The sequence below is a fragment of the Lithobates pipiens genome, unplaced genomic scaffold, assembly GCF_037356315.1.
Source record: "Lithobates pipiens isolate NorthernLeopardFrog02 unplaced genomic scaffold, aLitPip1_a1.2 Scaffold_19, whole genome shotgun sequence".
In the NCBI taxonomy this organism is placed as follows: Eukaryota; Metazoa; Chordata; class Amphibia; order Anura; family Ranidae; genus Lithobates; species Lithobates pipiens.
In genome coordinates this window covers 87,203,008-87,229,613 of record NW_027507764.1, presented here as the reverse complement: position 1 = coordinate 87,229,613, position 26,606 = coordinate 87,203,008, and the positions used below count along the sequence as shown (strand labels likewise).

The 26,606-nt window shown below is 42.4% G+C and overlaps 1 protein-coding gene across 3 annotated transcripts in view; it reads left to right on the top strand.

Annotated features, from left to right (window-relative positions):
• Nucleotides 1-26,606, top strand: part of MPP7 (MAGUK p55 scaffold protein 7) — a 682,552-nt gene that overhangs the window by 399,526 nt on the left and 256,420 nt on the right. For all 3 annotated transcript variants that reach the window (XM_077491041.1, XM_077491039.1, XM_077491040.1), the window contains one exon: nt 11,521-11,598. In XM_077491041.1, coding sequence (XP_077347167.1) covers nt 11,521-11,598 — 78 coding nt within the window. The remainder of the gene's footprint in view (nt 1-11,520; nt 11,599-26,606) is intronic.

The window sequence follows — 26,606 nt, the reverse complement described above, 5'->3', positions numbered from 1 at the left end:
GGAAAACGCAAAGGAAGCCATCTCCTGTTCCATGAACAGGGGAGAGGGGAGGTCGGGAGCAGACACACTAAAGCACAGAGTTAGGGTTTCTCTAAGTGCTATGCTTTCTCCCCTCCCGTTCTGATTCCTGCAGGGTCAGGGAAGTTTTCAGGTGGAGATTACTACCTGTTTTCTAATCACACCTCTTGGGCCCAGGAGGCCGTGGTTCTCCATTCTGAAGGGCCTGTCAGTGGAACCCCCCCAGGTTTTCCCGGTCTAAGAGTGTCTCCTTTCCCAGGGTCCAATCTGCGGTCCCCAGGTGGATTCTTGCAGCTTGGCTACTGAGAAGGAATTGCCGAAGGGCAAAGGGGTCTCAGACTGTTTAATAGCCACTCTTCTGAATTGCAGCTTGAAGGTATGGAGGCGGTTCAACAGCTGGTGCTCAGAGAACTCCTTCAATGTGCACAGCCTTGTAGCCGTTCTAGAGTTCCTGCAGTCAGGGGCAGATAAAGGTTTAGCCCCATAAACATTGAAGAGTCAGGTTTTCGCTTTTAGCGTATTCCTGGAAGGGCATTTAATATCAGACCTTGGTATAGTATGGTTCTTAGAGCCTTAAGTAGGTAAAGACCAAACCTTTGGTCGTCCCCTCCCCAGTCGGGGTCGCTCATTAGTTTTACAGGTTCTCACAAAGAACCTTTTCAGCAATTGGAATCTGGCTTGTTATGGTTGATTACTCTCAAAACTGTCTTTTTGAGACGATCACTACGGCAAGGAAAGTGAGTAAACTCGCAGCGGCAACTCCGCAGACAAAGTGGGCTGGTGCGTCTCCTGAACAGATCTGTAGAGCTGCAACGTGGTTCAAGTTTTCTACGTTCGTGAAGCGCTATAGATTGGATCTTCTCTCAGCCAAAGACCAAGCCCTTTGGTCACAAGGTGCTGCAAGCAGTAGGTCCCACCCTAAGACAAGGTACTCGCTTATCCTCTCAAAGGTGGCTGTCCTGAAAGACGATTGGGGAAAAATTGAGTTACGTACCGGTAACATCCTTTTCCAGGAGTCTTTCAGGACAGCATCGGTTCCCACCCAGGTTTTTTGCAGATCATCGGGAACTCATCACATGAGACCGTCAGGTAAGACTAAAAGTTTATTTGTTTGACGTGTTCTTGTGTCTCCCCAGTTGGCCGGAGGTACTCTGGAAGAACTGAGGAACAAAGGGAGGAGGAGGCTTAAATCATGAAAATGAAGGCGGTGTTTCCTAAGAGGGGAGGAGCCAGTGTCTCTCAAAGGTGGCTGTCCTGAAAGACTCCTGGAAAAGGATGTTACCGGTACGTAACTCCATTTTTTCTGCTGTTGGCCATGTTGAGCCAGAACATGCAGAAGAGTTGGTGGAGTGGATAACAAAGCCGTCCTCATTCTCCTCATCCTCTGTCACCCAGGCTCAGAGTAAGGGACCCATGCTGTTTTTTAAAGGATTTTCATCTATATTACCGTGACAATACATTACAGCTGCGAGGAGTTTTAAATTCAAATTTTTCCTTTAGAAATTTCATTTTGCTGTGGTATTGTTCTAAACATGGGAAAAATGTGCTTCTTTACAGGCATACTAAGGACACCCCCCAGGCACAATATTTAAAGGAATATTTCATTTTTATTGTTTCAATTTAAGCATTATTAAAATCACTGCTTCCAAAAAAACTTCAGTTTTTAAAACTTTTTTTTTTTGCATTGATACATGTCCCCTGGGGCAGGACCCGGGCCCCCCAAACACTTCTTATGGCAATAACCTGCATATAAGTCTTTAAAATTAGCACTTTTGATTTTTCACATTTTTTTTGTCCCATGGACTTTAACAGTGTTTGCTTGTTCGAATGAATTTTTTGGCTGTTCGCATGTTCTACTGCGAACCGACCCAGGGGGTGTTTGGCTCCTCCCTAGTTTACAGTTACCATACCTCCTTAGTGTTTATTTAAAAGACCACTTGTAGTCTCAGAGAGGGTGACAAGACCTCCATGGCAAGGTCACCAAGTATTATTTTAAAAATGTTGCTGATTAAAAATATTAAACGGTACTTCTGAAATTATATTAACAAGCCAACATTAACACGTTAAAACTTATAGGAGATTGTAGTGAGTGGGCTTATGACATCTAAATCTAAATGATTATTGCTGACTTTGCTAGCTAACTCATTGATGACCAGTAGAGAGTTTACCTGCATGTATGAGAAACCTGAAATATGGTACAGCATATAAATGTGTGAGAATCATGTTAGAAAATGACTGTATCATTTCCAATTATAGCTGCAACCAGGCTCTCATTGAAGTGACTTGACAGTCTCCCTTTAACATTCATAACACTTACTGGTGTACAGTAGTCCTTGATTACATCACTGTCTGCCTGCATGGCAAATCACACTTTATAATATGAGCAAATACCTCCCGGATTCAAGAAATCACTAGCTCACACTGAAATAATGGAAGTAGCCAAGTGAAAGAAAAATGCGTGGAAATGAAATAATGGCACGTTTACTAGGTAAGGTGGTAATCTCCTGGAGAAGGTAGAGCTATAAAGTGTTGTAGCCACAGACACACTCTTGGAAATGATTGCTTTTGCAATATGGTGGCATGGCCCCGAGCGCACTCATATTCCCCGTTATTCTGAGCCTTGATCGGCATAGCACACATTCTTTCCACCTGACTTCATCTATAACACTTCAGCAGACACTAATGATAAATGGGACTTGGTGTGCTTCCCATGGTGGAACTCTACCGAATGCCTTGAGTCCTCAAGGACGGTAGTGCCGCCATATCCTAAATAACATATTAAAATCGTCTATAAACGAGGGTGGCTTGCACTGTATGGAAAGTCTACCTTATTTTAACAAGGATTCTGTTTTATATCCTGTTTTTATATTCATTCGCACTTCACTTAAATCTGTAATGGTGTAATGGAGCATCACATATGGGTTCTTTCACAAGATGAAAAAAAAAAGTACGCCTTAAAGTGTACTGGTCATAAGAAACAGAATCTACAGCCGAAACCAGTCGATAGAAGCAAGGACCATAGAGTGTCTGTGTGTACCATTAGATGTGAGAAAATCTTATTTGGTTCTGCTCCTGGGTGCCCAAAACCTGGGTTCAGTTCACCCATTACTGGCTGTGGGATATAGGTATATCCTTGATTTTTATTGCGGTTTAGGCGTGTCTTCGTATTAATGCTCATGGCTTGCTGTTTGCATCAGAAATATGGTGGAACCATAGAACAAGACAAACTATTGTTGACGACTATGGACTTTTTAGGCATAGACACAATTTTTAAGACAGTAATTTAAAAAATATTTATTTCTAAAAGCAAAAAACATACATTATATTACCTCCGAGCATAATGATTACACTGTCTAGTACATCACAGTTAAACAAATGATTTATACATTCCCATTTTGTTATAGTATATAATATAGGAGAAAAATACAAAGGAATCATAAAAGTTCTTTACGAAAGCAGTGTATCACAGATGATTCAGCTCAAGGATGCTCTACATGTTACGTGTTCTATGAAACGCTTCATCAGGAGCTTATGATGTTTTTCAAAAAAATAATAATTAAACAACATTTTACATATGAAATAATACAAAAACCACAATGTTGTGATAATTAAAAAACAAAACCCACCAGAAAGGGGGAAGAAAAAAAACTTACTTAAAGAAGGAAATGTAGGACTCCAGAGTGTTAGGGGATCATGGGAAGGGGTGTGATAACTTCAAATAAAAATAATGATGAAATAAAAAGTTCAAAAATAAAAATTTATTTAAGCCTTATATAGAAAAAAGTAAATACCATCATTACTCATGGATAAACGAGGAACATCTATATAGAGATGGGGGCAGTAGTGTAAACTTTGAAAGGTATACAGCTAAGGGACAGGAAACTCCAGAAAAGGAATAATAAAGAATCTGTGCAATAAATCAAATATAATGAATTTATTCAGTATTACTTATAAATATTATTGTGTAATATATATATATATATATATTTATATATATATATATATATATATATATATATATATATATATATATATATATATAATATATATATATTTTTTTTTTTGGTGGAACCATGATCTGAGAACTGTACTGTCATTCCAACTTTTGCTTTGTAAGGGTGGGGGATTATGTTTTTCTAAGGACGTTTCCCCTTTTAGTAAATTTTGGTAAGATGTTTACATTTTACATTTTTTATCATATATATTTTTTTATAAAGCAAAAATTTCCCCCTGGAGGGAATTCTCTGTAGTCAATTTCATTAAGTCTCTTTAATGAAAAACTCAAACTGTAAAGCAATAGCATTTGAGCGGGTAAGGGTAATCTGGGATTTTCGCTGGAAATGCTGCTGCTTAATCTTCCCTCTTCCAACATTTCACATGCTACAGAAAGGCTTTCAGTCCCAATGTTGTTTTAAATTGAAAGTCCATTAAGATTAGAAGTCCATGGAGATACAGTAACTGGTCCAAATAAAAAAAAAATGCAGAACACCGAGACCAGAAGGCTGAATGAAGTATGAGAACTGCCTTTACGGAAAAATGTATCGGCAACAGTTCCAGCAATGGACAACACGTAGAGAGGAGTCACCTACAGATTACTCTTCCCTCTAAAGCCCCGTACACCCTATCAGATTGTCTGCTGAGTTTTTCCTTCAGATTTACCAAAACCATGTAGTAGAAGGCCCTGCCTGATTGCATACACATTGAAACTCCTAAGGTTTGACCTCATATTATATGGTTTTGGTAAATCTGAAGGAAAAACTCAACAATCTGATAGTGTGTACGGGGCTTAAGGGTACTGATATTCAGCACTTCAAGGAGTTCTTTCACAACTATTGAGAGAAGTTAGGAACTGCATGAAGAGTGCATTGTTTTAGTGTGTTGGTAGGCACATTGGGGTGGATTACTAAAGACAAATAGATGGTGCCCTTTGCATGTGCAGTTGCACTCATTTTCCCCAGAGCTTAGTGAATGTGGTGAAGCTCTGCTGATTTCCATCACTTAATCATGTGCAAGTAGAATTTTTTTTTCCTTGCATCTGATTGGATATTTTTTTACAAGGTGAAGCCTTGAGATCAGGTGCATTCTGTTTCCACTGATTATCCTTGAGATGTTTCTACAACTTGATTGGAGTCCACCTGTGGTAAATTCAATTGATTGGACATAATTTGGAAAGGCACACACCTGTCTCTATAAGGTCCCACAGTTATCAGTGTATGTCAGAGCAAAACCAAGCCATGAAGTCCTAGGAATTGTCTGTAGACAGGATTGTATCAAGGCACAGATCTGGGGAAGGGTACTGAAAGATTTCTGCAGCTAGGAAGGCACCAATGTGCACAGTGGCCTCCATCATCTATAAATGGAAGAAGTTCGGAACAATCAGGACTCTTCCTAGAGTGGAGCACCCGGCCAAACTGAGCGATCGGGGGAGAAGGGCCTTAGTCAGGGAGGTGTCTAAGAACCCGATGATCACTCTGACAGGGCCCCAGCATTTCTCTGTGGGGAGAGGAGAAACTTCCAGAGGAGCAACCATCTCTGCAGCACTCCACCAATGAGGCCTGTATGGTAGCTTGGCCAGACGAAAGCCACTCTTCCAGTAAAAGGCACATGACAGCCCTCCTGGCAAAGTTACCTGAAGGACTCTGAGACCATGAGAAACAAAATGCTCTGGTCTGATGAAACAAAGATTGAACCCTTTGGTCTGAATGGCAAGCGTCATGTTTGGAGAAAAACAGGCACCGCTCATCACCTGGCTAATACCATACCTACAGTGAAGCATGGTGGTGGCAGCACCGCGCTGTGGGGATGTTTTATAGCGCCAGGAACTGGGAGACTAGTTAGGATTGAGGGAAAGATGAAACCTGCTTCAGAGTGCTCTGGACCTCAGACTGGGGCGCAAGTTTATCTTCCAACAGGACAATGACCCTAAACACACAGCCAAGATAACAAAGGAGTAGATACGGGACAACTCTCTGAATGTCCCTGAGTGGCCCAGCCAGAGCACAGACTTGAACCCGATTGAATATCTCTGAAGAGATCTTAAAATGGCTGTGCACCGACGCTCCCCATCCAACCTGATGGAGCTTGAGAGGTCCTGCTAAAAAGAATTGGAGAAGCTGCCCAAAAATAGGCGTGCCAAGCTTTAGCACCATATTCAAAAAGACTTAAGACTGTAATTGGTGCCAAAGGTGTTTCAACAAAGTATTGCACAAAGGCTGTGAATACTTATGTACATTTCTTTTTTGTTTTTTATTTTTAATAAATTTGCAATAATTTCAAACAAACTTATTTCAAGTTGTCATTATGATGTATTGTTTGAGAAGAATTTTGAGGGAAAATAATAAATTTAATCCCTTTTGGAATAAGGCTCTAACATAACAAAATGTGGAAAAAGTGAAGAGATGTGAATACTTTCCGGATGCACTGTAGCAGCTGGGAGCTGCAGAAGAAACAGAGCTGACTTAGGTACAGCGTTTTATGCATGAGCACTGGAACTGTATGTTTGATGGTCTGGAGTAATAAGGCAGGAGGCCTAAGCAGTGAACCTGCAAAGAAAGCCATGAGGCTGAATATTGTATGTTTATCGCATTGATGGTGAGAACCCTTGAAGTGGGAAGATGTCCATGTAAACTTTTGTGGTTCTTTTCGCTTTGTTTTAAATAAAAGTGGGCAGAAAAAAACGTGAAATGTACTTCTAGCATGGAGTAAACTCACTGTTAGGCACTACAAATTCCACAACATTGTTGATTAAAAACAACAAAAAATTGATTTTCAAAATATTTTATATGCACTTTTTACCTGTAAAAGTCTCCCTTGTGCAGACATACAAAAGCCCGGAGACTGCTTTTGGTGTCCTCATCTTAGATGTGATGTCTGTAGCCCCAGCATCCCCAGAGCTCTCATTCAAGTGACACACTATAGTGTTCCCAATTGCTGCTCCCCCAGCAGCTTAATATAAGGTTATGTAGGGAGGGGAGGGGTGGATGAGCCGGGCCAGCACAGATAGTAAAAAGTGATTGTAAACCCTACCCCCACAACTTTGTCCCATGTAAATCAGCATAAAAAACCCTAATGAACACTGCTTGTAGATATCTCCTTACTTGCTTAGTATTGTAATCCTTTTTGTTCTTTAGAATGAAGTCACTGAGCATGCCCAGATCTCCCCTGATTTACGTCACACTCTCCATGTATTATCTATCTGTTATCAGGACTTCCTACGGCACAACACTGAACTCCCAGGAGACTTCAGACTCATTCAGAGCTTCCTCCTACACACCATGTGACATGCAATGTAAACCTGGCCATTACTGCAGTCTTATCAGCTGAAGCTGATAAAACTGACAAAGGGAAACATTAGACATCGGCACAAGTAAATACTATGAAATAAACAAGTAAGCTATGAACAGGGAAGCAGGGTTGCCATAGAAACGTTGGATTGAGAAGGAGGCTTGGTTAACAGTACAGGAAGTGCTCAATGTAAGGGCGGAAATGCACTCCACTGTGGACTCGGAAAACAATACTTAAGATGGCGCTGCCTAACCCCTGGAAACAAGTTTTTTAAAGTTTCTTTAAACAGTAAGTAATATTGGATTTGGGCTGGATTACAGTGGCTATAGTTTGATAATGACTTATTATAATGGACTAAATGAAAAGAAGCATCAGAGTGGGAGAGTTTACTTCCTCTTTAACCACTTGAGACCCACGCTATAGCCGAATGACGGCTACAGCGCGGACCTCCTTTGACGGGACTACGTCCATTGACGTCGTCCCGTGCACGAGCGGCCTGCGTGCCCCCTGAGGGGCACGCGCGGCGCGCTCTGTGATCGGCGAGTCCATGAGACTCGCCTGATCACCGATCCGAGCAAGGGGTCGATCCCGACCCCTTATCACGTGATCAGCTGTCAGCCAATGACAGCTGATCATGTGATACAACGGAGCCGGTATTCGGCTATTATTCCTCCTCGCGCTGACAGCACGAGGAGAAAAAAAAAAAGGCGATCACCGGCGGCCATGATCGGGACATCAATCCCGATCACGGCCAGCCCTGCCAGTGCCCACCTGCCCCCTGCCAGTGCCACCTCATTAAAAAATAAGTGCCCCCCGTCAGTGCCACCCAGCAGTGCCCATAGTGCCACCCAGCAGTGCCCACAGTGCCACCCAGCAGTGCCCACAGTGTCACCCAGCAGTGCCCACAATATGCCTCAACAAAGGTGCTGCACCCCAGTGCCACATATCCGTGTCCATCAGTGTCATCTACCAGTGCCCATCAGTGCCCAGCAGTGCCACCTATCAGTGCCCATCTATCAGTGGTACCTATCAGTGCACCTTAGTGCCACCCATCCGTGCCATCTTATCTGTGCCAATCTTTGCCCATTAGTGCCGCCTTATCTGTGCCCATCGGTGCTGCCTTATCTGTGCCGCCTTAACTATGCCTATCAGTGCCCACCAATGCAGCCTATCAGTGCCCACCAATGCAGCCTATCAGTGTCCACCAGTGCAGCCTATCAGTGCCGCCTCATCAGCGCACTTCAATGAAGGAAAAAAATGACCTGTTTGCAAAATTTTATAACAAACTATTAAACATGATTTTTTTTTTTTTTGCATCTTTTTTTGTTTAGCAAAAAATAAAACTCCCAGCTGTAATTAAATACCCCCAAAAGAAAGCTCTATTTGTGGGAAAAAAATGCTAAAAATTTCATTTGGGTAAAAGGTTGTATGCCCGCGCAATTGTCATTCAAAGTGCATCAGCGCTGAAAGCTGAAAATTGGTCTGGGCAGGAGGGGGGTTTAAAGCGGGAGTCCACCGGGACTCCGCGTTTTTTTTTTTTTTTTTAAAAGCCAGCAGCTACAAATACTGCAGCTGCTGACTTTTAAATAGTGACACTTACCTGTCCAGCGCGCCCGCGATGTCGGCACCCGAAGCCGATCGCTCGCTCGGCTGCCGGGTCCCGCCGCCATCTTGGGTATGGGAATCAGGAAATGGAGCCTTTCGGCTTCATTTCCCGGTTCCCTACTGCGCATGCGCGAGCCGCGCGGCGCAATCCGGACGGTCCCCGCTGCCTCTGGGAGCTGTGTGTTTCCCAGCAGGCAGCGGGGCACTTGCTGAAGGGGGCGGGCGCTTGCGGAACGTACGCCCCGTTCCGCAGAGAGCTAGCCCGGAAGTGGGTGCAGTTACCTGGATTATCCAGGTAACTGCACCCCCCTCCCCCCTGAAAGGTGCCGATTGTGGCGCCGGAGGGGGGGGGATTCCGATGAGCGGAGGTCCATTTTAGGGTGGACCTCCGCTTTAAGTGCCCAGTAAGCAAGTGGTTAAGGGACTGTGCTAGAGAATTGACTTGTCAATTTTCCTAGCAAGTGCAAAGGAAAATTAATAGCAAATAAAGTATTTTTAAAAGGAAAAAAGCTGCAAGTAAGCATTTAAAATACTTGATTGTTCTGTGCTTTTACCTGCAGTTGTTTAATTTGTACTTTCCTGAATTAAGCCAGTGCTACCATCTAAGGCTTCACGTACACTGCTGCTGGTAAAGGGATGTTTAAGAGCAGTTGGGTGTTTTTTTCAGCTGCCCCAGGAACTCTCCTCTGTTATCTTAGTACATGTACACAGGGTCCTTTCTAGGCAGTTGAGTTTAGAAGCATTTTTTGCAAAGCCAAAAAATGCATTCAGAACGGATGTTCAGAGGCATTTGAAATGCCAAATGCCCGTAACCGCTTGTAAACACAATGACTTGCATTTAGCTGCGATTCGTTTACAGGTGTTTTTAATTTTTGACTATTTGATAAAAAATTATGGACGATTTTTCTGATGGAATTCCACTTAAGCTTGGCTTGCATACACACGGCCACACAAAAGTTCTCTGAACTTTCGACCGCCAAGAACGCGGTGACGTAGAACACTACGACGAGCCGAGAAAATTAAGTTTAATGCTTCTGAGAATGTGTCGAATTGTTTCCGAGTATGCGTGGTCTTTTTCACTTCGGAATTGCATACAGATGAACGGAATTTCCAATCGGAACTTTTTCCGACGGGAAAATAGAGAAACTGCTTTCAGTCTTTTGCTGACAGAAATTCAGACAGAAAAAGTTGCATAGCATATCAGAGCATACACACTGTTGGAATATCCGACCAAAAGCTCCCATCACACTTTTTCAGACGGAAATTCCGCTCGTGTACGGAGCATAAGCCTTACTCCCCTTCCTTTTTTGTTGGCATAAATTTGAAACTTTGACAACTTGACCCTACAGGTATATGGGGTGATCTGCCCACCGTTCTCCTCAAGAGTGGTCAGATTGTGCATGCTTGAGTGATGGCCATTTCAATTCTATGGGCAGTTTAATAAATAGCCATTTTCTACAGAAGTCTAAACATTTGATTCTATGGTAAATTCCACTTGTGGACCACAGGTTTTTAAAGATGATTTAGCAGTCTGCTAACACTTTGCAAACCACAGGATTATGTTGGATTTACCTTTATTGGTCTTCTTCCAAGGGCTAGCAAGACCTACTGACCAGCGTGCCTCTGTGAATGATCACCAAACTGTTAGTTGAACACTCCATCTCAGAAGGAGGGTCGTGCAATCCTGGCACTGCAGACATTTCTCAACCCTAGTAGCTGCAACTGAGAGTCTTGTGACTCTGGTTTATTACTTTACATTCAGCTTTTAGTGTATTCAGCCACATTGGCTCAGTGCACTTGGTAAAGCTTTTTATTGCTATGTGTATTAATATGCCTAAATCCACATGACCTGCCACCAGATACTGTGCCTTTGCTGGCGGAGTGCTAAAGGTGTGCCTAGAAAGGGGCCCTAAAGCTTACCTGTCAGGGGATGCATCCAGTATTACTTTGTACTGACGAAGGACTGGTAACAGTCCAATATACGGAAATTGTATTTATGTGTCGCTTGTTTGCAATACCTGATAATTTGGTCTAGAAATTAATAAAGCTGAACTTCACAAATTATCAATACATTGTTTTATGTATTTTTGTAAATTGAATTAGTTTAGGTATATCAATTTGACCTGAGAGCTTAAATTGATGGAGGGAGAAACCGCAAAAAGAGCCAGTCAATCAGCTTGCTCATTGGAGGGTATAGCAGAGTGACAGATGAGCTCATTATTGTGCTTCTTTTCTTTCACTGTCCAATCACAGGCAAGGAGAGGGACAAGACCTATAACTGCTACTGACCTGCCAAAGAGTAAAATCAGGACTTTTGCCCCTGTCGGGCACGAGTGTGCTTTGCAGCAGGGCTGTGTAAATCTCAGCACTCCATAGACAGAAACACAAATCCTTTGGTAGGTAAAGCAGCTTCTATATATGTATTTTGTCTCTGTGTTTAGCGGTTTGCCTGGAGTTCAGCTTTAAACACAGGTTGCCTTACATGCTGAAGATGTATCATCATCATTCACCTTGTTGCAGTCAGCATTATGCTAAACCTTATCAATAATGACTTATCGTAGATTTTTATTTATTTTTTAATGATTTTTTTTCTTGTTTACTTTTCCCCTCCAGATCCATGAAAAGTTACATTACTACGAGAAGGAGAACCCGCAGCCCATCATACACAGTGCCACAGCCTTGGCAGAAGATGTAAGTATGCACTGTGTGTCCCATGCATTCCTGTACGTTCAAGCCATCCCAACACAAACATGTGTAAGTCATTCCCAGGACAGAAACCATACACTGCTCAGAAGGCTTCACAACATGCTGTCATCGCAGGCCGCTCGCTGACATCGCCTTAATTTGTGTTCCTTGCACAGCACCTTGGTATGCCAGGACGTGGTAGCTGTATTATTAAAATTACACATTGCAATCCCACAGAGAGACCGGGAGCCTCCACTTGCCAGAAGTTGGAGAAAGTCACAGACAAGACGAGTTTCTTAGAATAATAGACAAATGAGACGTCTGTTTTGCTGACAGGAGAAGAAAAATGGCAGTTAATACAACAGAAATAAGTTGTATAAAATTCAGGAGGAGGTTGTCAGAGCGAACACTGGAGTGGGGGGACTATGATTCATGTGCTCCAGCCTTCCAAATAGCTGTCATAATCAGGAAATCGTGTTCGCTGATCACCTTGATTGAATAGTCAATTTCCTGTGCCTATAATTCTATTAGAAACAAAAAAAAAATACACCTGCTATTTAGGGCCACTACCTTTTATTACACAAGAGAAAAGGGCTCTGTGAATGGTAACTAAGATGTCTAGGCTGGGACAGTGGGAGACACATGTATTTTATTTAGTTATTTTATCATTATGTGAACACCTGGCCTTCACACCTATAAGAAGTTATTCAACATGCCATTCCAAAACCATGGGCATTAGAATAGAGCAGGTCCCCCTTTACAGCTTTAATAGCCTCCACTCTTCTAAGAAGGCTTTCCACAAGATTTTGGAGCGTGTCTGTGGGAATTTGTGCTCATTCAAACAAAAGAGCAATTATGAGGTCAGGTCCTGATGTTGGGAGTCAGGCACTTCCTGTTATGGGGTGACAACTGTCTTCTTACTTTGCTTCTCTGTTATCACCTTAGCACATGTACCCCCTGGTGGGAAATGCAGGTGGCCACACCATTACACATTGTGCAGGCATGATGCACTGTTAGAGTAAAAAAAAAAAAACACATCACTTTCACGCCAAGACCTAGCTGTCAGTAATGCAATACATTCAAGTTTTCCCAGACACATTTGCAGTTATCCAAAAATGTGTCCAAGAGAATGCATATGACTTGAAAGATAAAAAAGAGGAAGGAAGAGCAAGCCAATTGGTACAACGCTTTTAAAAAAAAATAAGAACAAAGAAGTATCATTAAACTCAGACTATGAAAAATTCTCATGTTATGTAACAGAGCATGCATACTCACAAAGCCACTAAAGCATTCGTTTTATGTAGTGAGAAATATATCTGGCCTTCAGCTGAACCTCCCATCTTCTTTGTGTCACCATTGCAATCAGAGATTGTGTAGGCCAGCTGTTGTCGTCTACTGAGCATGCTTCAGTTGCAGTCCCCTTTAAACTCTTCATTTCCTCTTTTCCTTCTTTATACTGTACAGGTGTACAGCATATGGCCTGCTCCAAGAGGGATTTGCATTCTTATAGATTTTAAAACTGTTGGGATCAAATGAAAGCCTGTATCTCTTATCCTTTGATGCCTGATAATTCTCACATTCTGCCCACGTGGTGTCAGGCCCTTAGAATACCATGGGAAGATTTACTGACACCTGTGGACATGAATGATGTGTGTGATAGCGCTGGACCAATAGAACTGAAGGTTGGTTCCGTTAGATCTACCATAGTGTGATTTTTTCCTTCAACAAAGCAGATTCGTAGTTGAAATACTATATTATAGGTGGACCCGTTCTGGTCTTAGGCTGCTGCCCCTCTGATGGTGACAAAGGAAGTGCTGGCCAGAAAGTAAATTATTAAATATGTACTCAAGAGTGACTGGTCCTCAATACACCTCTAACAGCACTGGGGATCTTTAGGTTTTCAATACTCTCTTGGTAATTATGTCTAAAGTTACATTTTAAGTATGCATAATTTTTCCTGGACTTTATATCCAGATACAGGGCTAAAGGATCATTGCCTTTAAAGGAGTATACCACATTCAGTAATAAAATGAACAATACTGTCCCACTATAATATATGACAGGGCTAAACAATTTACTTTTCTAATGGATATTAATATATTACCTTTAAAATCTTTTGATGACTAGATTCACTGACTTTTAACCCTTCATATGTCTTTGTCCACTGGATGCCTGTGATATTAAAGTGATTTTAAATGTTTTTTTATTCCTATAAAAATAACAAACATGTTTTACTTACCTGGTCTGCTGCGGTGGATTTGCACAGAGCGGCCCAGATCCTCCTCTTCTCTGGTCCCTCTTCTGTGATCCTGGCCCCTCCCTCCTGTTGAGTGCCCCCACAACAAGCTGCTTGCTGTGGGGGCACCCGAGCCGAGTCACAACTCCCTGTGTCCATTCAGACACTGAGCCCTGGCCGCGCCCCTCTCTTCCCTGATTGGCTAGCTGACTTTGACAGCAGCCAATAGCGCCACTGCTGTGTCACAGCCAATCAGGAGGGAGAATCTCTGATGGCTGAAACACTCGTGTACATCGATGGACAGAGAGGGGGCTCAGGTAATTTGTAGGGGGGCTGAGGGGGGCTGCTACACACAGAAGGGTTTTTATCTTAATGCATAGAATGCATTAAGATACAAAAAAACTTCTGCCTTTACAACCACTTGAAGAGCTCTATGTCACACTATGCAACAGGGCTTTCAAGATAAATTCCAGGCAGATATAAAAGATACAAATAAATAAAGCTTTGTATTAATTAATACAAAATTAAATGCATTCTTTTAAGTACAAACCGTTTAAGTACCTGGATTTAAATTCATATGAGCATCTTGCAATCTCCTATACAGCAGAGCTTAGAATGGGAATCTGAGAAGCAGCTCAAGGTGGCAGTCAGTTGGGCTGCAGCATTTATGTTCTAACAAGTAACATGTCAATAAGAAAAGGGCAAAAAGCTGAGCTCTTTAGTGTGCTGCTTTTACTTTCTTTCCTGATGTGGGCTGAGGAGGGGCAAGAGCCATCATTGTCACCTAATTGCATCAAAGAAAAATCATATCTCCTACCCTGCCAGGCATGTAAATCTCAGGAATGAATGGAAAGAAATACACATCTTTTGATAAGTAAAACCAGTCATATATACAGTATGTGTTTTATCTGTGTATTTAGCTGGTTGCCTAGAGGTCAGCTCCAATGTAGAACTATGGGCTTTCCCAGGTAAAAATGTATGCTGTGCAGAACCTAAATATACATTTATCTGGGACGTAGAACAAAAAAGGCTGGATAGCCGCACTCCAATTATTCACCTTTATTGCGTGCAAAAACAGAGCATCAACAGCACAGAATACAAACTAAAAAGCACAGCTAACGCGTTTCACACCTGATTTGATGCTTAAGCATAGCTATCCAGCCTTTTTTGTTCTATGTTCCTGTTGCAAACAGAGCCAGCACCTACCTTTCTGCAGAGACAGCTGTTTCAAGGGAGAGGTGATTATCTTGGAGTGGTGAGCCTTTGCAAAGGAAGTTTATCTGCCCTTCGTTTTCTCTTGGTCCCCCTGTTAACTCCCACAAATACCTGTTGAACCTGCCAGTGAAAGCCACCTAATGTAGCTTCCTGTGATGGGGTTGCAATGATGCTGCACTGCTCCTTAATTCAGGGCAGAGTTGCCGCTCATGTGGGCTGTTCCTGCTTGCACTACAATAATATTTATAAGTGTTGCATGGACAACATTGTCACTACTGTTTTACACACTTGTAGCTTGTCAATCACAAATTGGCCACACCCAACCCTGGCCATTGCTGTCTGGATTGACAGCATTGCCTCTGTTACTGAAACCCTCCCACTGTGAGCTGAAGTGTCTGGAAGGGGGAGTGTGTAAGAAACAAATGAAGGAGGACGTGATTTAGTAAGGAAAGGTATAGGAAAGTAAAGTTTCTCTACTTTGAGGATTGTACATCTGTCACCTACCTGGTCGGAGGCTGGAGTGCTGAGAGGGCTCCCCGTGGGATTAAGTGCAGAGCACCCCTGAAGGTAATAGTAGGCGATGCAATGCACAAAGAAGCACAAGTTTCCAGCTGTTGATAGCCTAAAGAGCCGAGGAGATGATCATCAGATGATAGGAGGAACAAGCAGGATGCACTGCTGGGCAGTTGTCCCTCAGAAGTTCCAGGTATACTTGGCAGCGGGGCAAGACAGGAAGCAGAATCAGGAGCCAGGCCAGTGGTCATGCACAGGTGATGAGTCAGGAGCAGGAGCAATTATCAGGTTCAGAAACATGAGGTCATACACAGATAATCAGGCAGCAGCGGAGTCAGTAGCACAAGCAGGGGTCATACATAGGTAATCAGGCAGCAGCAGAGTCAGTAGCGCAAGCCGGTGTCAAAGCCAGGGATGGAGACAAGACAGGTCAAATACAAGCTAACAGGAAATCCAATATCAGAAGCACAGCATCACAGGGGGGCTGACGATCATTCAGCAACTGGTGAGCAGAGCAGCTGTCCTTTTAAGGGCCAGAGGGCGCCACAATCTATCCATCGTGCACACGCATTTGCTGATTCGCGCCGCCGTGCACAGCACATGCGTGTGCCAATGCACACAGGAGCACGCAGGTTGCGGCAATGCTGAATATTGGCAACATTGCCTGTTCTCCTTCGGCTATTATGCTGACAGCATTATTGGATTTGGTACTTGTTTAGACTTACTTATAAGAGACTTTAGTTCTTAAAACCTGTGTTAGAATAGCTGAAAAGGTCTACATGTTTGCAGAAAGCTCTTCTTTTGCAATATATGTATTTTTTTAATGGAATATATTGTTGATGAGTATGGAGTGGTTGTGGTTACATACTCTCCTCCTGCTCTGGATCCCCATGATTAATTATACTTCTTCCAATGTGTAACAATATACTTGTAATACATGGCCATGGAGCAGCTGATGCCTATTACTAGTAAATACTTTGGATATCTTTTTGGCTTTACCACCTAACACACACAGCTTCCAGACAACTTTCATATACTTTACATAGGTGTCTCTTGATCGAATAGTTGTCTACATTGCTGACTATCTTGGAATCCATTTACAATCCCCCATTCCATTTTTTTTGGAAAGAATTTGGCAACGTTTATAGAAAGCAGTGATGATCCAACAAAAGATTAGGAAACAAAACATTATGTACATTAGTGAGCATAAAACATTGCAAAAATAAAAAGCCCTTCTCCCAGATGACGACTTTGCACATCTTCTGTTACATGTTCTTAAACCAACATTAAAAAGTGCTGAAGACAGAGGATTCCGAGCACAAATTGGCTTGGGTCGGAGCTCCTGGTCGCAGGCATGGAAATCAGTGTTTCTATAGCTAAAGCGTAACCACTGACATTTTTGTTTTATGGGTATCGTTAACCTCTCATGTCCCAGATGTACAACAAAACATTTTCTGGAGCAGTCGGCTGTTAAGTGAAAAGCAGCGAAAGGGTGCGTGTTTGTTGGACATCGTGAAAAGAATTAAGTGGAATTTAATTCATTTGGCATGTAGCACCATCCCTGTTCTTATACTGGAGACCTGAGATACAAGACTCGAGATTTTAGAAATCTCAAGTAATCCACAATCAAGTAAATTTATGGTTCTGTTCCACTTGTGGTTCTGCTTGTGGTTTCATCCCAAGCCTTATGATGTTTTTCTTGTATGAGTTTTTTCTTGTACACATGTAGAATTGGATTGCTAGAAAAACTCTGTTTGAGAGGCAGATGGGATCCCCATGACACAATGGAACTGGAGAAAATATCTAGGTTACTGATTGCAGCTTTTGTTCAGTCACTAAACCTTAACCATAGGAAGGAGAAGAGCTGGTCACTATCCATCCAGTCAGAAAACATCAGTGGGCTGACTGGACCTCTGCAGGCACGCCATGTCTAGATGATCTTAGGGATAACTTTTCTTGACAATTGCTGATGTTTCCCCATATGGGGGAATAGTGCAGAATTTTACTTTCTCAGACCAATCCTATTTACCAAAGTTGTTCAGTATAACAAATAAAAGGAACTGCTCTGCTTGCAAATGGAACTGTAAAGTAATGCATACACTGTTTTAAACCATTGGCTGTGCCATGCTAAATGGCTGTATCATTTCTGGGAAAGGGTCTACTCTGTAAAAGGCTTCTGAGATAAGTTATCCCTCATACAAGTCAATGAAAATGCTCACTTAACATTATTTAAACACAGCTCAAATGCCCATGTATCCTAGCCCTAGCCACAGTTTCATATGTAGCGCACCCCCTATGGAGCCGCAAGTAAACTGAGATCCCCCACCCCGCACAGCCAGGCACACCAAATGTTCACAGGCACACCTGAATCCGAAAACAGTCCAAGACTTTGTTGTTTTTTTTTGTTTTATTGAGGGTTAATAACTTGGATAGGGATGCGAAATTATGGGATGCCCACTTGACTTCCGAAACAAAATTCAGGGACGACTCTTCCTATATACAGCTCCTCTTCCTCCAGCACTCACTTGCTTACAGAACCCAGCTGGAACACTGTGAATTATCCAACAAGGGCTCAGCCAAGTACAGGCAGGAACCCTAGACCCCTTGGTTGTGTAGCAAAAGTTCAGTGTCAAGCTTGTATTACTCTTGTGGCTAGTGATCCCAGCACCACCTCTTCAGGCACCGCCAACCCACCTGGCTGCAGCTGCCCCTTTCACTAGCCCTCCAGGCTAACTTTTCCCCACAGTCCTCCAGACTGACACCAACACACCTGGCTGACTCTCTGGTAGATCTCCCTGACGTGCTGACCTGCTCCTGATGCTTTCTCCTTGCTCCCGTGCCTCCAGGAAGGGTTTCCCCGGTGTGTTTTGGCTAATCCTTCCAGCACCCAAGCCCCAGGCCTGAAGTCACCCTCCCCCCCCCCCCAGACTAGGGGGCACCCTCAAGGGCTGCTAAAGGCTTCCTCTGCACTCCATCTTCAACCCGACTGTGCCTATTTATGAGGTGGCCGCCTCTCTTCCAGACTATTTATTGCTGAGGATTGGTCGAGGACCTCATGAATATGCATGGCAGCCTCTCCACCTCTAGAAGTTTTCATCAACTTCCAGACCAGGGAAAGTGCCAGAGAGAGCTGCCAGATTAATCATCCAGCCCCTGAGTCACAACCCAGGCCTGGCCCTCAGCCAAGCCAAACATTTTCCTACACCAACACTACTTCTAGCACACACTAGAGGGTGCTACACAGATGGAGGTTCTGCAGGCCTGGTGTCACTGCCCCATCTCATCTTGCTCTTTGTACTACTAGTAAACAACATTATATTGATAATCCACATCCTGAGTTCTCCTCTTCCTGCTAGCTTACAGGAGTATTTCCTTCTCTATTTGTCAATTTACAGAGCAAAAACTTCTGCCACAAGCCATATTTCAGCTAGCATGCAACAATTAAGTGTAAATGTTAATGGTTAGGATTTCTTATGATACTTTTTTTTTTTTTTATATGCATGGCATGCACCTCAATGGATGCAAACTGACTGCAGTTGCATCCCTGTGCCCATTTATGTGCATCTTTTGTGTATACAGCACCCTTTTTCTACAACAGAGGTGAATTGATATACTACTTTGCCACTGACAATAAGTGAGCAATAGGAGAACCTGTTTCGAGACATATATAAAAAAAAAAAAAAATCCTTTTAAAATGAAATGTGCAGTTAACAAATTTTTTGCATGCTTTTGCTGTCAATGCAAAAGCCCCAGGACTGCTGCTGGACACCGCCACCTTGGATGTGATTTCAGTAGCCCCAACAGACTCAGAGCTGTCATTCAAATGACACTTTTATTCTCCTTTGTTCTCTACCCAGCAGCTACATAAAAGTTTATGTAAGGAGGTGAATGGAGCTACGAAGGAGCTGAGCCAGCACAGAGAGTACTTAGACACTCAAAGAAGGAGAAAGGGCTATAATGTGAAAGTACGGAGTGGACTGTACTAACCAATTGACTTTTTGGACCAGTCAAATTTTTTAACAAATTCAAACGCATATTGCAAATGAATAAAAAATAATTAGGATATTTTAGGAATATTTAAGGAAAACACTGCAAGTAAGCATGTCAAATATGTGACTTTTTTGTGCTTTTACTTGCACAATTTTTAAGTTGGTGACAGTCTGTCTTTATAATAAAGCTAAAACAAAAAATGGAATATATTGTTGGAAATGAGGAAGGCAAAGAGTAAATAGTGCAGTAAAACAAATTGGCAGATAAATAAAAAAAAAATGTTGATATAGACCCAAAAAATGTACTGTCACAGGTAGTCCCATTCAATGCACCTAATGCTAAACTTGTGCAACCGGGGCTGCCCAGGTAGCTGTTGTGGGCTCCAGTGACATGCAAAGAGAAAAACAGAATAAACACAGGATCATAGTGTAATGTATTTTGCTTATATTTATTTCCAACTCTTTGATCCTGCGTGCTGGCTTCTTCTGTTTTTTTTTCTTGCCAAATATTCTACCCCCGGCTTTGCTATGAGACACTGATATTGTGGTTGGAACTTGTGCCATGGACACTTCCGTGTTGCAGACCTCAGCTTGACATTACTGCTTGCAAATTAGATGAACCAAGGCCTAAAACCTAAAGCAGGATCATAATACAGGTCAGGCTAACAGTTTTTCGGAAACGAAACAACCAAGCAAAAGTGAAGTCAACCTATGAGCTATTTACTTCACATTAATGGGGTACCGCTGGCCCATTGAAAATCTTCACTTACAGCTCACCTAACGATGGCCAGAGCTTGCATTATAGCCCTGTGGAAGTATTTTATCACCCCCTCCAATTTCCTTGTGGCCTCTGTGTATAATGGAGAGGAGAAATTTTGTAACATCTGGTACCCCTCTTCCATGTTCTCATGCTTATCTGCTTATCAGGAACTGTTACATCTTTCTGATGTGGGACAGCCATCAAGCAGTTCCGGGCATCTCTTTGGCTCATCACAATCGCAAGATTTTGGAAAGATCCCTATGATTTACCACTTTTTTGCCTTGCAATGGTGCCCTAGGCCTTATGCCAATCCCCCACCCTCCCAGTGTTCCCCGCCTTTTCCTTGGTCCTCCAATTATACATTTCCCACCCTCTCCTTACCTATGACTGGATTCCCCCCGTTTTTTCTCTTTCCCCTCTTCTTCACCCTCTATTTCTTCTTGTACATTGTCTCTTTCTCTGCATTACCATCCCAATCCCAAAAAAATACTTGGTAGGCATCGGGCAACAAGCCATAGTTTGTAGCAGGCCCTGGAGGTTTATGTGCCGTATGATAATATACCTTATTCCTGGTTATTATTATTATTATTATTATACAGGATTTATATAGCGCCTACAGTTTGTGCAGCGCTTTACAACATGAGGGCAGACATTACACTTACAATACAAATCAATACAGGAGGGACTAGAGGGCCCTGCTCGTTAGAGCTTACAATCTAGAAGGGAGGGTCAAGTTGAAACAAAAGGTAATAACTGTGGGGGATGAGCTAATGGAGAAAATGGTTACAATACGATCCTCTGTTTGTGCATTTATACTGCTCAGCTGTGCCTGAAATATCATGCCCTACAAATGGGTTTTTAACCTTTGTACCTTTACTAGAGAAGCAGAAGATCAGGGCTGACAGAAATTAGGTGAGAAACTAGGTAAGGCAGGAAAACTAGGTAACTAACAAAGATCAGGCAGGAACAGGAACTGGCTGAATGAAAACCAACAGATTTCTCCAGCTACATAAATGAGGTAGGTGGAGGAAATGGGACATTGCATTTTGACAGCAGCTGTCAGAATACAGTGATCAATGGCTGCAGCTGCTGATGGATGTCAAACTTTCCAATCTGTCTCTTTTACAGATGTCAATTAAAAAATTGACTTTTGTCAAGTGGGGGGGGGGGGGGAGCCCAGCTTTAGACTGACAGCACTGTGCATAGTAAAAGAGCCCCTCCATCTCCCAGTCTGAGAGCTGCTGTGCAAAGGGTGACAGGAATCTGATGAAATTACAGATTAAAGTATTTATTGTAGTCTAGCCTCATTTAAAATACATATGATATACTTTTTAGAATTTATTTATTTGAGCATTTTTATAATGCACAATACCGGCAGACACATTACCAGTAATTACATATTACTGAATATCAATATAAAAGAATGCATGCAGACAAAATGTGAGAAAAGGAAACATAACATAGCCTATAAGGAATTGTATGAGGACTTTTTAAAGCAAGAGAATTGCAAAAAACTGTGGAGCCTTAAGAACAATGTGGACATAATTACATATAAACTCTATGGGAGGTATCCCTGGGTCAAGATAGGGATGAGTAGGGCAAGCGCTGGTGTAAACTGATTTTCCAAGACCCCGTGTATTGCAATATAACAACTGAGGCGCTGCCATCAAATTACATATAGCCAAAGAAAATAAAAACAAGGGGTCAAGTAATAGGTTACTGTGAAATACTAAGAAGCCAGTAGGGGGGGAAGAGAGGGAAAAAGAGAGGAGATCTAGCAAGGTGATGGCGGAAAAGATAAGCAGGGGTATACACCATGATCAGGCACTCTCTCCTGGGGAGAGTACAAAGAGGCCTGAAAAAAGTTTACATTCACTGGAGGGGTGGGGGGAGGGGGGGATGAGTTAATCCAAGTAGGGGGCCGTAAAAACAAAATGTTGCCACGGTCTCCAGGTGTCCTGGAAGGTCGCTTCTGTGTTATGCAGAGTAGCAGTGATGTCCTCCATGTCCCTGAGTTGGTCTACCTTGGAAAACCAGAGGGAGAGAGTGGAAGGATTAACCGCCTTCCAGCGAAGTGGGATGCAGGCCTTTGCCACAAAACTGAAGCTTCGGCCATTGCCAGAAAATGCGAAGGCAGGTGCCACAATCAATGTCACAGCATCAGCAAAGACTGGAAATCTGAGGCAAGATTTGGTTGAAAAAACACATGAATGTATACCCGAGTTAAAGGATTCTTTATATATATATATATATAAAATATGCAGAGTTCCACACTCATATTTATTATTAGTTATCATCCTAATTAATCATTGTTATGGCTGAAGTAAAATTGAATTTTTTTTTTTTTTACTGCAAAATGATACTGCCTTATAATTGTGTATCACAGGTCTCAGATGCATACTCTGCAGCAGCATCTATGTGGAGGCAGTACAAATACTTCCCAGGCATCATTTATCTGTCTCCAAGAGGGTGGACAGCTTTCCCCTTCTAACAAATGATGTCTGAGTGGATGAATGTGCTCTGTGTGCGTTGCCAGGACATTATGTTAACAACGTGCAGGCTTTACTTATTTTATCTGCAGCCTTCACAGGTATTAGAGAGGTTACAGTAACATGCGGTCTGAAAGCCACACCAGCAATCCTTAATAGGTAGACCTTTTACATTTATGGGCTCTGAATCCACACTTTACCTTACTTGCTCCAGTATGTGAACTTGCATATGTACTGTACAATCGTTTATGTATAAGCCTTTTTTGTTAGTAGGTAATCATTTAAAGAAGTCACTTTGTTTTAAAGTGGTAAAGTGAGAGACCAAATAACGAGGGTAAAATAAGTATTGAACATATCACCATTTTTCTAGGTAAATCTATTTCTAAAGGTGCCATTGACATGAAATTTTCACTGCTTGTCGGTAACAACCCATGCAATCCATACACACAAATAAAACAAAACAAATACGTTCAGAAGGTTATGTGTAATAAAATGGAATGACACTGGGAAAAAGGTATTGAATACATGAAGAAAGGGGAGGTGCAAAAAAGCCTGGAAAGCCAAGACACCAGCTGAAATTTATCACTAATTAGAAAGCAATCCTGTCCCCTTGTAAGGGCAAACTAATATTAGCTGGTTCAGTCTCAACTGATGGTCTATACAAAGGTGTCTCATTACCAAGGTATCACACAAGAAACATCTCATGATGGATAAGTACAAAGAGCTTTCTCAAAACATACTGATGGCATTGGTTAAAGAAGGATTTATAAACTTCTGAATGTTCCAGTGAGCACTGTTGCGGCTATAATCCAGAAGTGGAAAGAACATAATTTCACCATAAACCTGCAATGAGCAGGTGCTCCTCGCAAGATTTATGACAGAGGAGTGAAAAGAATTATCAAGAGTTGTCTAAGAGTCAAGGACCACTTGTGGAGAGCTTCAGAAAGACCTGGAATTAGCAGGTACATGCACTCAACCGCTATGGCCTGTATGCACGGTCACCACGCAAGACTCCATTGCTGAAGAAAATGCATGTTGAAGCTCATTTAAGGTTTGCTGCACAAAATTTAGACAACCCTGTGAAATACTGGGAGAATATAGTCTGGTCAGATGAGACCAAAATTGAACTCTTTGGATGGCATAATACACACCCTGTTTGAAGGTCACGCCAAAAACACCATACCAACAGCAGTGGCGGCCTGTCCATTAGGGGCTCAGGGGCACCACCCCCCCCCCCACCAATCCATGCGCCCAGCCCCTAATCTCCATGCGGGGTGCCGGACGCATGGATTTCAATTTAGGGTTTGCACGTGACTAGAGCCGGAGGCTTTAATTGGCTTCAAAAAGGGTGGGCTCGGGGCGCAGAGCACTGCACCCTGAGTCCACCCACTTGTGTGACATTAGCAAATTATTATTCCCTAATGTCTTCCTGCTTTTCCTCCTAGCCAATCAGGAAGCTGGTCCTGAGACCCAATTGGTCAGTCTTAGGACGCCTCATGTTCAGGCTCGAGGAGAAGCAAGGGCTCTGGCAGCAGCAGTCTTTCTTAGGAGCCCTACCCCAGATTCAGCTGAGAATCGCCACCTTGTGGTCCTCCCTGCACCTCTTCTGCAGTAAGGTAAGGCCATGGATTGTTTGTGTGGGGGAAAAGGGGGGCTGTGGTTGTGGTCTTAGTGGGAGAGGATTGCAGCCTATCGAGTTCCTTGGGGATGGGGGATGTTTGTAGTGTGAGTGGATCGATCGAGAGCCGCGTGCTGGGAGGGGGGGGGGGGGATGCTAGTGTGAGTGAAGGGGCCAGGTTTTTGATCAACAGTGAAGTTTGGTGGTGAGAACATCATGGTGTGGGGCTGTTTTTCAGCATTCGGTACTGGCAAATTTCATATATCTGAAGGAAAGATGAATGGGAAAATGTGACGAAATCTGCTGCTATCTACCAGGATGATGAAGATGAAATGAGGGTGAACATTTCAGCAAGAGAATGATCCCAAACACAAAGCCAAGGAAACTCTCCTTTCCTGAGAATACTAACTGAAAATTGGTTTCAACGAAAGAAAATAATGCTGCTAGAACTGCCCAGCCAATCACCTGACTTGAATCCAATAGAAAATATATGGAAAGATCAGTTTTTATTGAAGAGACCCACAGAACCTTTAGGATTTGAAGACTGTGGAAGAATGGGCCAAAATCACACCTGAGCAATGCATGCGACTAGTTTCTTCATACAGGAGGCGTCTTGAAGCTGTCATTACCAACAAAGGATTTTGTAGAAAGTATTAAATAGATTTCAGTTACAATACTTTTTCCCTGTGTCACTCCATTTTATTGCACATAATGTAATTTCTGAATTTATTTGTTTTGGTTTCATTGTATGTATGATTGCATGGATTGTTACCGACATGTGGAGAAAATTTCATGTCAATAGCACCTTTAGAAATATATTTACCTAGAAAAATGGTGACGTGTTCAATATTTATATTACCCACTGTATATTTTCTTTTAAGCTTGCAGCAGTCCATACTGTCAAACTTTACTCACTTAAGAACCGAGCCTCTTTTTGAGATTTGTTGTTTACAAGTTAAGAACTGTTTTTTTGTTTTTTATTTGCTATAAAATTACTTAGAACCCCCAAACATTATACATTTTTTTTCTAACACCCTAGAGAATAAAATGGTGGTTGTTGCAATACATTCTGTCACACCGTATTTGAGCAGCGGTCTTACAAGCGCACTTTTTTTGGAAAAAATACACTTTTTTAAATTAAAAAATAAGACAACAGTAAAGTTTTTAGTTTTTTTTTTATTGTGAAAGATATTGTTATGCTGGGTAAATTGATACCCAACATCTCATGCTTCACCTGCTTGTGGAATGGCGGCAAACTTTTACCCTTAAAAATCTCCATAGACGACGTTTAAAAAATTCTACAGGTTGCATGTTTTGAGTCACAGAGGAGGTCTAGTGCTAGAATTATTATTTTTTTGCTCTACCGATTGCAGCGATACCTCACATATGTGATTTGAACACCGTTTTCATATGCGGGCGATACTCGCGTCTGTGTTCACTTCTCCACGCAAGCTCGTTCGGAATGAGGCGAGTTTTAAAAATGTTTTTTTTATTATTTTACCTTTTTATTTTTTATTTCTACACTTTTTTTTTTTAAATTGTCACTTTTATTCCTATTGCAAGGAATGTAAACATCCCTTGTAAAAAGCATGACAGGACCTCTTAAATATGAGATCTGGGGTCAAAAAGACCTCAGAACTCATATTTACACTAAAATGCAATAAAACGTCGCTTCCGCCCTGCAATGTTATGGAGATAATTGGGGGCCATCTTCCCCTCACTCGTCTCCATACCCACCTAGGGGAAACATCCGATCGTGTCCGCCGCTGCCGACGGATCCGGTAAGCGGCAGAAGGGCACCGGAGTGTGGCGGGGGGCCCCTCTCCTGCCGCTGATAAAAGTGATCTCTCTTATCGGAAAGCAGACTGCTGGCCGAAGAAGAGGATACTGGGGTTATAGCAGCTAGCTGCTGCTATAACAACGATATTTCTCTTCGGGTAGGATGTAATTTTGCGTGCGGCAGTCCGTAAATGGTTAGAGATCTAAACAGAAATATGTTTTCAATTTACAATAAAAGAGCTATTACTAAAGCCAATTTTTAAAATAAAATAATAAGCATCACAGCACAACAGCAGCCCCCAGAACCTGCTCTTCTGGGGTCCCTCGCTGGCGCTCCTTGCTTCTTCTCTTCTCTGGCTGCCCCCATAGCAAACATTTGCTATAAAGGCAGACATGCAGGCTTGATCCCGAGTCA